The sequence below is a fragment of the Zonotrichia albicollis genome, chromosome 1 (assembly GCF_047830755.1).
Source record: "Zonotrichia albicollis isolate bZonAlb1 chromosome 1, bZonAlb1.hap1, whole genome shotgun sequence".
In the NCBI taxonomy this organism is placed as follows: Eukaryota; Metazoa; Chordata; class Aves; order Passeriformes; family Passerellidae; genus Zonotrichia; species Zonotrichia albicollis.
This window is the reverse complement of record NC_133819.1, coordinates 129,919,267-129,932,346: the sequence shown is the minus strand read 5'-3', so window position 1 is coordinate 129,932,346 and position 13,080 is coordinate 129,919,267. Positions and strand designations below refer to the sequence as shown.

General features: G+C 34.8%; 1 protein-coding gene across 49 annotated transcripts in view; it reads left to right on the top strand.

Annotated features, from left to right (window-relative positions):
• RIMS2 (regulating synaptic membrane exocytosis 2) overlaps window positions 1–13,080 on the top strand; it is a 457,129-nt gene that overhangs the window by 280,148 nt on the left and 163,901 nt on the right. For all 49 annotated transcript variants that reach the window (XM_074553869.1, XM_074553702.1, XM_074553753.1 and 46 more), the window contains one exon: window positions 4,158–4,226. In XM_074553869.1, the coding sequence (XP_074409970.1) occupies window positions 4,158–4,226 (69 nt within the window). The remainder of the gene's footprint in view (window positions 1–4,157; window positions 4,227–13,080) is intronic.

The following is a 13,080-nucleotide window of genomic DNA, read 5'->3' as shown; positions in this document are numbered from 1 at the left end:
CTTCACCATCTATTACTGCCCAGTTATCAGACAAAAGGCGAATAATAACTCCAATAAAGTTTTATAAATAAACTACATACCAGTGGAATGGCATCAAAGAGAAATTAACTACAGGCAAACCATTGGCACCAATGCATTCATTTAATGTAGACAGTATCCTGGAATATAAGATTTTTACTGAATTCTGAATTTATGTAAGAATGGACTTAAACCCTTTGCTCTTGATTTTTGGACCATATTTTATAATGTATATGTCAAAGAGTTTAAGATATTAACTAAATAACAGTTTAATTCACAATATTAATTTGCAATAATTTGTGAGAGGCTTCAATGTCCCATTTCACAGATAAGATATGAATTTTTCTTTCTCTTTTTTGTAATCAGTGGTCCAAATTACTTAGTGAAGTAGTACTTTGAAAAGACATGGCTAAGGTGGGACACATGCCTAAATCTTCACATTTACATTGACAATAGGTTAAAAAGGAAAGTACCATCTAAAATTAATATAAAGCAGATGAAATCACTCTTGCAAAAATTCCAAGAGCTATTAAACTATTCTGCTAGTAATTATACTGACATTTCAAATACTTACTTCAACAAAAGGTTTTGACCTGTGCACTTTCTAGTTTGTTCCATTTCTGAAGTTAATGGAAAATGTTTTAAATAGGTATAATCTGATTCCTTTGCAGAAATTATGTATTCCAGGCAGTAGTTCTAGATATTACACATTTAATTGACATAGCATTGCTTTCCTTCCCCCTTCCTGAAAAAATTGATTGCCAAAGATAAAACCAAGTCATTAATTCTGCTTTAAATTTCTTCTGACTTCTTTGCTATCATTTAAATTTACATTTGTAAGGAAATGAAAAATATTCCTTAAACGTGATTATTTTTTCAATTGGTTTAATTCTGTTAGTAGTTAGAGCTGGCTTGTAGCAGCTTGAGGATATAGAGTGGGTGATCTGAGCTGAAAAAGCTTTATATCTCATCTTACAGATCAAGTTTCATATTTTAAGGATGTCAGGTGTTACAAGAGACTCTCCTCTTTTCAGCGGCAAGGACAGTTTGAGAAATCACTGAAATCTGATTCTTCCTTTACTTTATTCTTTTTCTACTCCTATGCTTCGGGCAGGTCTCAATCCTGGCCCATTCACTTTCTCTTGCACTGGCTCTTTCCTGAGGCTTAGATCTCTAGATCCTGGAAGATGATGTGGAGCTGAAGTATTAGGAGATTCTGGAACAGGTGGATGTGGTTGAGATGACAGAGAGAGAACCCTGTCTTTTATACCTGTGCTCTGTTGAAGCTTCCTAATCTCTCTTTTGTGCCAGATGTATCCTGTGACTACAACAATATATAATTTTAGCTACACAGCTGGGAAGTGTAGAGCCCACTGTGACAACAGCTGACTATTTTCATCCTCAAAGATGCAAATATCTCCTCCTGAATACAGAATATAATATTCTAAAAATATGTTAAAGCAGATGTACTTAGCTGTAAATATAAACATAAATAAAAAGCAACCTCAGTTGTAATTAATTAGATTCATTCATAAGAATGAATTAGTTGATGAGTAAATGACATCTATTCAAATCATAGTTGATTCAGCCTTTTTACATCTTTCATGATGAAACCTTTCCAAGCAGCCATGTGATGAGCATCAGCAAACTCAATTGCCCTCATCTTCCCATGCCACAATCCCCTCTCGACAGGGCCTGGGTGACTTTATTGGCATTTCTGCACAGCAGCCACAGACCTGCTGCAACACCAGTGTCAGGGCTACCAAAGGACAGAATTGGTTTGCACTCCTTTTGGGCCTTTTGCCTTCCAGGTCCCAGGCAAAGCCCAGCCAGTTAGTAGGGCTCTCTTGCTTAGTGTTTGGTCACAAATATCGCCCTCTTTTAATGGACCTGGATTTGAATCAGCAGCTGAGAATGGAGACTAATCCTTCTTGCTCACTGGCACATGTATCACTATACCATCAAAAGCTTCTCCTGAAAATGGCAACAGGGACAGCATCACAGGTGGAATGGATCCTTTCTTTGGGGAAAAAGAGAGAGTGGGCCTTTTAATACTATAATTAAGAAAATAATCAGAGGAGGTTGAAACCTTTTCCTTCATTTCTGTTCTCATCATCTAAGTTTTCCTGAGTGCTAATTGTCATCACTTGCTTGTAATTTATTTGTTTTAGAGAAAGACTTGTTATTTCTTGAATTCAAAAATATTTCTCCTCTACCCATTGTAGTATGGCTATTTCTAAAATTTTATAATAAATTGAGCTACCATATAAGAATTGCATGATTTTCCCTGAGCTTTAATTTCCTATTTGTGAGGAAAACATCAGCCTTTAGTGCAATTAAATAAAGACAATTAAAATTTCTTTACTGAAATTACATAATGTATTGGCAGGATAAATTATTTTCTAATAATTAGCACATATCACACATCTTGTTTTAGTTGAATAAGTTTTAAACTGAGAACTTTTTATCCTCAAAGAATAAAAATCCTCAAAGAAATAGTCTGCAGTCCAGATTACAAATTCATACACCCACATCTCAAATGCTGCAGTGACTTCTGACTTCTCATAAAAGGCAGAGAAGAAATAGAAAATGTACAAACAAATACAGCAGGAACAATCAGAAATTTGGAGAGGTTGGCATGTGTAGAGGAACCAAAGACTGATATTGCAGCTCAAAAAAAGTGCAAACCAAGAGATAACTACAGCAGAACACAGAATGCTGATTCATGTTTCTCAGAATACAAAAGCTTGGAGGGCATTGTCTGAGATAATGGATATAAAATATAGGGAAGTTGATTTCACACAATGCATACTCCAACTGCAGAATTTACTCACATAGAATATTGCAAAGGCCAAGAGAATTCTGTGACTAAAAATGAAATTACATGAATTTGTAGAGAATAAGATGATTAATTACTGTATAAGGATGGCTTAGGAGAAGTCTCAGATCTTGCAAGCACACTCTTTCTGCTAAAGAAAACCTTCCACTATCCTCTAGTGGGTAGGTAAACAGATGTTCAACAGTCTAAAATGACAGCATTTCTTATAATTAAAATAATTTCTAAAGTTTCTTTAAATTGAAAACTCTTCATTTTTTGTCAAAACCACTCTAAGTACATGTTCTCCCATTTTTTTGCTGGGAAAGGAGTGTAGACATCCTTCTGTGCCAGTCACTCAGATAGAGCATTAAGGCTGCTTTGTCCTGGACTTCTTCAGGTTTACTCAACGTTTTTTACTGATATTTTTGTGTCTACATTTTTCAGAAAAATTGTCCTCAGGCAGGAAAAAAATTCTTGCATGTGATTGGAGGTGTGGTGACAATTAAAATTTCTGCCTTCCAATTACCCATTTTTAGATGGTCAGAAACTTAAAATAAACACACCATCTTGCTGAAGAGCAGGGATTTTTTCACTTTTAAAAGAAGTGAATGAATAATTATCAGTCACATGCCAGTGTTTAACCCTGGTATCAACAATAAAATACTGTTTAAATATGTCACAGAAGACTGAAGTAAATTTAGGCTGAACAAAACCTGACATATTTACTTTTCCTGTGTGACCTACATTTGGGTTCTAATTGTGGAAGTGGAATCTGCTGTAACCAACTCAGCTCTAGATATTTTGGCAGGTATACATTTAATAGTTTGATTATGTTCCATGGCACGCTATATGTGTGAACTGCCCTTTCTCCTGATAATCCTTATTAAGAACTTGAAGAAAGTACTACATGCATTTAATATTATTACTATTAATAATCTTTCTGTTATTCAGAGACTTTGGGGAGGATTGGTGCCTTGTATATGAAAACTTGGAAGATGAACAATGTGATGCTAGTTTCAGTACAGAATGAATGCAAATATTGGTGTATATGGAATTAATATAAACTATATAAAATATTTCATAAAAGCTATGTTGTAGAGATGTATTTCAGCATTTCATTTTATATTACTTTTAAGATTTAGCTGAAATAATTGATGCAGTCATATATGTTTAACAATTATAACATGAATAATTACCTTTGTATGCTGATGTTAATGCTTCATGGTATAGTATGAAATCCATACACTATTTTAGGTATTATTGACAGAGGATAGTTTTAACTTACAGGAAGGAAGATGATACATGTCTTTTCTTTTTCCAGGATCCAAAAGAATCAGTGACAGTGAAGTCTCTGATTATGACTGTGATGATGGAATTGGTGTTGTTTCAGGTACTAATGTTTAAATTTATTTCTCCAAGTTCAGTAGAAATATTTCTTATTTATAATTTGTTATGAATTTTGCAATATTTTTCTGATGAAATATAAGTGGAACTTAAGTATATATTTTTCTAAGAGACACAGAATAAATATTGTGCATAATGCATGTCTAATCTCAAAAATTTCTAATGGGGGAAAAAATTCAGTGTGTGAATGTCCTTAGTGCTTTTATATAATGATAAAAATAGCTTAAAGGTAGTTTTTTTAATAAATGTCCAGAAATGTTCATTTCTCTTTTTTTGACAGACATATGTTGATATATCCTGTAAAATTTCACGATGCACTAATAACACTGCCAAAGGTCTGAAACATGAGCATATTAAGGCAGGACAGGAGATAGCATCTAATCTGTTTCACTAAGTATTGGAATGGAGCCCATTGGAGAAAAAAGTTATCATGTCAAAGAGTATGTCTCCCCTTCTAAGAGAAAAGATAATACCAAATAAAAAATAATCATTGCTGAAAACAATAAAATCCTAACCATATACTTTTGATGAATACAACAGATAATATATTTAAGAATTATAATTTAAGACATTTTTAGGTTGGATCAAATCCAACTGCTAGAACTGCAAAATCCACTACTAAACCTTGCCCATGAGTCCCACAGCCACACGTCTTTTAAATACCTGCAGGAGTGGTCACTCCACCCCTTCCCTGGGCAGCCTGTTCATTGCTGGACAACCCTTTCAGGAAGATTTTTCCCAATATCCAGTCCAAAGGAGGCAGCTGTGCTAACTCTAACCAGTACTGAGTGCTACTGTCAGCACAGAGTGGGATACTCCTCCCAGTGTATGTTCTGCTGCCCTGCTGCTGTTCTGAGATTTTTAACACACAGCGTTTTCTGTGCTAGACAGCTTCTGGTTCTCTTGGGTGAGGTCCAGCTCCAGTGTGAGACAGTGGGGTTTGGGAAAGGCTGAGCAGTTTAATCTGTCTGCTCCACACAGCAGCTGTGGGAGCGTGATCCGCTCAGCTCAGCCCAAGCACCCATCAGCTCATGGGCTGCAGCGCCTTCTGCTCAGGCTGAGGGAGGGGACACAGGAGATGGGAGTGAGGGGAGTACAGCTCACCTCAGAACTAAGAGGGAATAAATGAGGTGAGGTAGGCAATCCTGAATATTGTGAGATGGTGTGAAGCCAAGTATAGATCAATCCGGACATTTAGTGAACTATCTAATTATATGAGTTGGCCTGATCCTGCTTTAAAATCGGTTACCTGTCTGAGCTCAGATGCATTTCTGTTTTGTCTACATAGTCATGCTCTTATTTCCAGCTATTTCATGGTTAGCTCATAAGCTGTGCTTCATTTTTGACCCTAATATGTTACTATTCTGTGCTATGGGTCTTGCACTTGCTGGGATAAAGAGATAACTTTTTATTTTTTTTTTTATGATAAACAGCATGTAAATTTTATTTAAAAATCAGTTATTTTCAATAACTAATAAAATTTTACAGACTTTGTGATATAAACAGGGCAAGTCATATTTGTGCTAAGATTCCAGGAGTTTTACCAGATTAAAAAAAGAAAGAACATTAGGCCTGCAAAACCACTAAAGTTTCTATGTTCCTTAAAACATTTATCTTCAAACAGTAACAGGCTATTTTTTTCAGATTATTACTTTAATTAGAAAACTATTAAGGAAAATTTACAGCATTTTTATATTCCACTCCCCTGTTTGCTTTATTGCAGTCAGAACACAGGGAGGATAGATAGCCAGAGTGTCGTGAAGTACTGGAACCAAAGAGGCAACCATCCTCAGAAGCCCTTTGTTCCGCTTTACTGTACTTTCAATCTTTGATGAGCTTGCTGTCTGCAATTAGTAGTCACTGAGACATTCAAATTGCCTGTCCTTCCAAAAATAAGAGCTTTCATATTGCTGTGGGTCAGTTAAATTAAAATGTATCAATCTAACTTAGGAGCTTAAAAAATAAGATTGGAAATAACTGGATTTAATGGATATATTTCTAGAGTGCCCAGTATAGCATCATTTTGAAAGTGAAATGTTTTTCCTGTCCTGGAAAAAGGTACCAAGTTTTGCAGATCTTTTTTTACCAGGTGCTTGAACATCTTATGGAGCATCTAGATTTACAACTTTGATTCAATAAACTTATCTTTTGACAACTTGTAAAATTATGATCTTTACAGTTCTATGCATGAGCGTACTTTCCTTACCTGAGTTTCTGACATACCTTTAGTTTTTTAGGATCTTTAAGCTATTGAATTTTTGCTGAAGAATTCTACAACTTATTTGTATTTTAATTCAGCTGGGCTGTGTGGGTAGGAAATTTGATGGGTTTTAGGTTTTGAAATATTTAGTGCCTTACTTTTTTGTGCTGCTGCCGCTATGTTTGTAAGTCTTCTTGTTTAGTCTTGTCTTGTCTTACCATCCACTCTCCTTATCATTCCCTCAATCGTTTAAAGTTCCTCTCTTCATTTGTAAACTCATCACAATCTTGGTTTGAATATATGCACTGTTATGCACCATTTGTCTCTCTTAGTTTTCTTTCTTTCTTACTTACCCCAGTTCTTTCATTTTGTATTTTCAGGTTTTATTTAACATGACACTTTGCTCTTCTTCTGTCTGCTATATAAATAGTGCATTACATGAAGTAAGCTTGCCAACATCTTTCAAGTACTCTCAGTGATCCTTTCCATAAAATTAATTCGTAGTATCACACCTGTGAACAAAACTCCAGAAGCCTTTAAGAGGAAGAAAAATTAACTCTTTGCTCCTCTTCAATTTACTTTTATTCATAATGGTTGACTAGATGTCCTCTAAAGTTCCCTTCCAATTCAAACTATTCTGTCATTTTATGATCTTTTGGAAAAATTATTTACCGAATCTATCACTTCTTGTGGATTGGATCTTAGCCTTCTTATACAAATGTAATAAACTTCAGTCTGTTGTTTCGGTCAACAGGAAAGGCCTTTAAAAAAATAGTGAGAAACAGATTGGAAAACTTCAATGTCTTTTTTTCTGGCTACACGTTTTCTCCAACACCAATTGTCACAAAGAGTTATAGCATATTACACATTTAAAAAGAAAATTTTTACTAGATTCTAAAATATCTGTCTTCAAATATTATGTACATTCATCTTGGAAAGCACTAGAATAGAATCTCTATTAATATTTCATCTTTGCTAGCATTAATCTTACCATAGGAAAGTGGAATGAGCAGCATTAGCAGTTCCAGGTTATGTCTTTAGATCGGCTATACATAGCTCTCAAAGAGTTTGAAGCATCTATTTTGCTGTCCTGAACAATAAACCTGGGCCCTCAAAGTTGTCACCAGCAGTTCTGTGTGAGATTACATCAGCATCTACACCTGCCCTTTGGAATGCTCTTGTGTCCTTTTTGATAAAAGCTATACAGCATTTTTATATTGATTTTTTTTTTAATGCCAGAAAGCCTTACAAAACATCATTTATATTACAACAATAAATACAACTCAGTGAAAGGCAGATTGCCTTTTTGGGTGTTTTATTTTTCTTTCTAGTGTCCAAAGTTAAGCATGCATTTCAGTTAACAAATCCAAGGAATATGGACTATAATTTCTAAATAGTTTTCTTCCCAGATATTTTCTAGTGTATGTTGAACCTAGGGAATACAAGCAGCCTACTGAGTCTGACTTTATGAACAGAGACATGTATTGTCAAGACCATTTAATCGTAAAATTCTCACCTATTGCTTTTGTAACACTAAAATATTAAGTAAGATAATAATGTTTAAAATTCGGTTCTACACCCATATCTCATCTGCATTACAACAGATTATGTATTATGAAACAGTTGCAATCTGAGATATGTTTCAACAGAAGCGACAAATGAATCATGGGAGACTGTAAGGCAGTGAATTCTGCACAGACTGCATTATAAGCCTCTGTAGAGAAGAACTTTTCTGAGTAAAAGAGTACAGTCTCCGGCTTTGAGAAGAAAAACATTTATAGCAATAAGTTTTTGTCATTTGGCAGAAGATAGCTGTATGTTTCAGGAGGAAATAAGAATGCAAAGAAGATATTTATTCAGATAGTTGGTTCCATGTAAATTATGAAAAAATAGTACAGAATACCATCAGTACAGCAGTTATTACTAAACCTTCAAAAATATTTCTGTGTTTGAAGAAGAATGAAAAGAAATTATCAATTTTTGTTTCACCTCTCAAAACACCTGAGGAATTCTTTGTTTAAAAGAATACTTTCACTGTCATGTTGCAGCCTTTGCTGCAGAGGAAATGTCTTTTTCTCTATTTGTTGATAACGTGGGCTGAATTTTTATGCCTGAATCCTGTGGATGATTGCTTCTCAAAGCAGATGCAGAAAACACACTTTGGTTACAGATTAAAATCGACTAGAATTTACCACTGCTTATAGAAAGATATCTTACAGCATTAGCACACAGAGTGGATTACTTTTATCCCTACTAAAATACAGATTTCATTGTATTACCAGATTACCAGCTAGCTCTAAATGGGAACCTGTTGTGACCCAAAAGCCCAGTAACTTCAGACCTAAACACTGACAAGAGTTTTATTTTATTGTATGTTGATACCAAATGCCTTGCTCTAAAATCTGTTCTTTCTAGGCTCTCCCTTGATTTAAAAATGTTAGTCTGCGTGTCACAAAAATTCCCCTTCCAAACTGAAATTCAAGCCATGTTAAATAGTCCTTATGCTGACTGCCTTGATCAATGGGTCTTTAACCATTTTCCTTTTTCCAAACAAATAATTTATATATTATTTATAACTTTTTGCCTAAAGTTCTTTACACATTATTATAATTCTTTAAGCTTTTTTCATTTTAGTTTTCTTTCCTAATATATACTTTCCATTTTTCATGTTTATTATCTTATTTAAATTTTGAATGTAGTACTTCTATTATTTACAAAATAAAGAAATTCTTCAGTATAATTTCCTCAGCTGAAAAATCATCTTTCCCCTCAAACATCCAAATTCTCTCAATGCTTTTCTTTAAACTAGTAAAAACTAGTCAAAACTATTTTTAAATATAAGCTATATCACTTCAGTTTGTAAGTAAGTACGTAACTTGATTCAAGTTTTATTTTCAGATAATTACTAATTATCAACTCTCCTCTTTGAGGAAAGTTAAGGAAATATGAACTTGGTGTGTTAGTTTATATTTTACCATAGTCCTATATCTGTGAAGTAACAAAGGGATTAAAAGGCAATGAAAATTGCAATAAAATTGCATTCCTATTAGACATGCTCTTTGTGGATACTTCTCACATAAGGAGATCACTGGTTGGGATGAGTTGCAATTGTGGAAATTTAGAAGAGCACTTCTAAAAAGGAAATATAGCAAGAAAGACTGATAAATTCCAATCAACAGTGTGAAGAGGAGGCTAATTTGAGGGACTTACTGGACAGATGCAAATATACATGGATGAATGCTCAACTGGGGAGAAACATCTTTTTAGTGCCTGTGGTGGTTTAGGTATTTCCCCCCCCCACCAAGCTTTTCATGTCATGCTGGGTATAGGAACAGCACTGAAAACTCAGCTAGCTCTAGTGACTGTGTGGGAATGCTTTTCCATAAGAAAAGAATTGTCTTAAGTGTAATGGGCCCATAAATACTGTTAGTGCTGGAGAGCTAAATATACCTGTGAGGAACTGAGTTGCTATGCAGCAAGTAACCAGTTATTCCTTCTGTAATGTTTACTGATTCCTTTCACTGTACATTCATCCTTCCTATGTTTTCAGAATAATATTTAATACAGAAAAATTTCCCAAAGCAATCCATAATGTATCTTCAACTTATAAAGCATTCAAATATCAATAATTCAATTTATTTGATCAGTGACTGTCAGCAATTGTTTTTTGAGAACATCTAAAATCTTCATTTAGATGTGCAAATCATCCCAGAAGCCGAGCACATTTGTATGAAAGAACTGAACTCTCTCTAAAGTGCCCATATGTGAAATGTTGGTATGTTAAGCATTTCTGGCAATTTGATTATATAATTGTTTTTAATTAGTGCTTGTTCAAAGCCCAACCACTGTGAGTATTAAAAAGTTAAATATCTGAAAGCTTGATGCTTCAATCAAATACAGATGTTAAAGTGGAGAAAACACCACTTAACATCAGTGTCAGAAGCAAGTCAATTACATTGCCTATGATGAGCAGCCATTCTAGTACTGCCTTTCTAGAACAATTTTCATGCTAAGAGTTTCTTTCAAGTAAATCAAGCAGCAAGATTTAAATTAAAATCTTACATTAATATACTTCAGTTAATTCTTTTTAGGCCTATTTTAGGGCTGTTGATATGAACCTAATATTTAGAAGTTTGTGATTTTCTGCAATTTTGGACCTGAAAGATTCATAATTTAATAACAATTCAATTGTCAGTATTTACTGAATATGTAACCTGCATAGCATAATATTAGCACAGTACATACTGTGTAGATTAATATTTTAAGTCAAATATATTAATAGTCTCTCTTAAATCAGATAAAACTAAAACTTCAGGTCTGAAGAAGCTGTATTTAGTGTGCTTTGTAAAATCCCTCTTTTCACGTGTATCAGTTTTTAAAGAGACCTTCCCATGACAGAAGAAGGTGGTGGCATTGCAGTTATCCTTGTCATGTGTCTGTCTTTTAGGTGTCTGCAGCTCACAGTTGTTTACCACTGATTATGTCTACACTGATTATCAGGTTCTGTGTACTCTCTATGTTGATTTAAGAGGCTTGCCATAGTTACAGAGCCTTTGATTCTATGGTAATGACTCAATATTTATAGCTGCAAGCAGGATAATGTTTATCCTATTTTTACTACTGCTATAAATATCTCCTTTGCTCAATAGCAACTCATTGGTCAAGCTGCCCTTATGACCTGTCTTTTCTGTCTATAATTTCTTTTCACAAGAAAATGTTTTTTACTTAACTTCTCTAATCTTATTTTCAGGATGTGCAATAGTTTTTGAAATTGGAAGGTAAATTACCTACAGTACAGGCAGTTAAATCAGAGCTACATTAACTCTACAAAACTGCAGGATAACTTTGAAATTACCTCATTAACCCATGTTGGTGGGTTGTCTTACTTAAACAGTTGCTTTTCAATGTGTGGCCTGTTGGAAAAAGAGGAGTTTGTAAATATAATTATTTTTGTTTTAGGTAAATGGATTATAAATGTCAATTTTTTTTTGTAACAATATTATTAGACAACATTAATCTATTTTTTTGATCACAGCTAAACACCTCTAGTTTTCTTCAAAAAATGTAGCAAAAGTTTATCAAGATTTAGCAAAATTGCTAGGAATGCTGGTTGTTTCTGCCTTTGTTATTGTTATAAGGAAGCAGTACCAGTGTTAGTTACCAGAAAGCACTGCATGACTACCTCAAAATTAATGTAAAGCACATATTTGATCAGGATTAGACTTGACAATTAATTACAAAGTTATATATTTTGATTTATTGCAACAATACTGCTCATTTGGTCAACTGCAATAACAAATTAGAGCTGGAAGAGGCTTTTTGTTCCAAAGTAATTAATTTGTTTCTGTGTGCATATGTAATAAATTCAATAATTTTGATTTACTTGTTCTCACTTCTAGGAATTTTTTAAACTTTTTAAGCATTTTTTAGAATTTTAAAAGCGGTTTTTGTTTGTGTTTTGTTAATGAATTACTTTTCCCTTCATTATGTTTATTCACCTAGAAAATCTTACAGTATTGCTCATTCCCCTCATACTTTGATGTCTGTACATACCAAATATTATATAAACTACTGATTTTTTCAAAGGATTTACCTATTTCTTCATGTTATTACTCTACATTGCTTTTCATCTCCAAATTCAACAAATTCTACTTGTGTATGCAAGGAGATCTATTGACAGAAAAGATAGAGATAGTCTATCTAGATACACTATGTCTATCTTTTCTGTCAATAGATATGCATTATTAGGATAATAAGACAATATTTCTTTCTGTTCTTGTACTGTAAATGTTTTTTTATTTCAATATCTAGAAGTTTATAATAACTTGCTGCTCATTTATGTGTGGTGGATTGACTCTGGCTAGGTTCCAAGTGGCTGCCAAAACTGCTCCATCACTGCCCTCACGAGCTGGAAATGGGAGAGGAAATACAGCAGAAGACTTGTGGGTGGAGATAGGGCCAGGAAGAGATGACTCCTTGTTCTGGTTGTGGGCAAAACAGACAACTCAGAGATATTATTTTGTGGCAAATAAAATCAGAGTAGCATAATGAGAAAATAAGCCCCTGAAACTTCAAAGCTTTGCCACTATCCTTTCCTTCTCTCTGGTCTCAGCTTCACCCCTGGTTCCCGACCTGCTCCCTCTCAGCTCACAGGGAGATGGGAATGGGGGTTGCAGTTCCTTCATCACACGTTGTCTCTGCTGCTCCTTCCTCCCTTCACTCTATCCCTCTGCTCCAGAGGGAGGTTCCTCTCATGGGAGACAGTCCCCCACGAACCCCCCCAGTGTCAGTTCATCCCATGGGCTGCAGTTCTTCACAAACTGCTCCAGCGTGATCCCTCCATCGGGCGCAGCCCCTCACACTGCTCCAGGCTGGGTCACAAGTCCTGCCAGCAAACCTGCTCCAGGGGGGGCTTCTCTCTCCACAGGTCCTGCCAGGAGTCTGCTGCAGGGTGGGCTCTTCACTACTGTTACTTTACCTTTTACTTAAAGAATTGCAGAATTGCAGAGTGTATTGATTTCCAAATTGCAAAAAATTAAATTATCTCCTACATTTTACTAGTGAGTGAATAACAGCGTTTCAAACACACATAAAATTTCCCATCTTGCCTTTGATGATCTCAGAATTATGTTCCACTGGC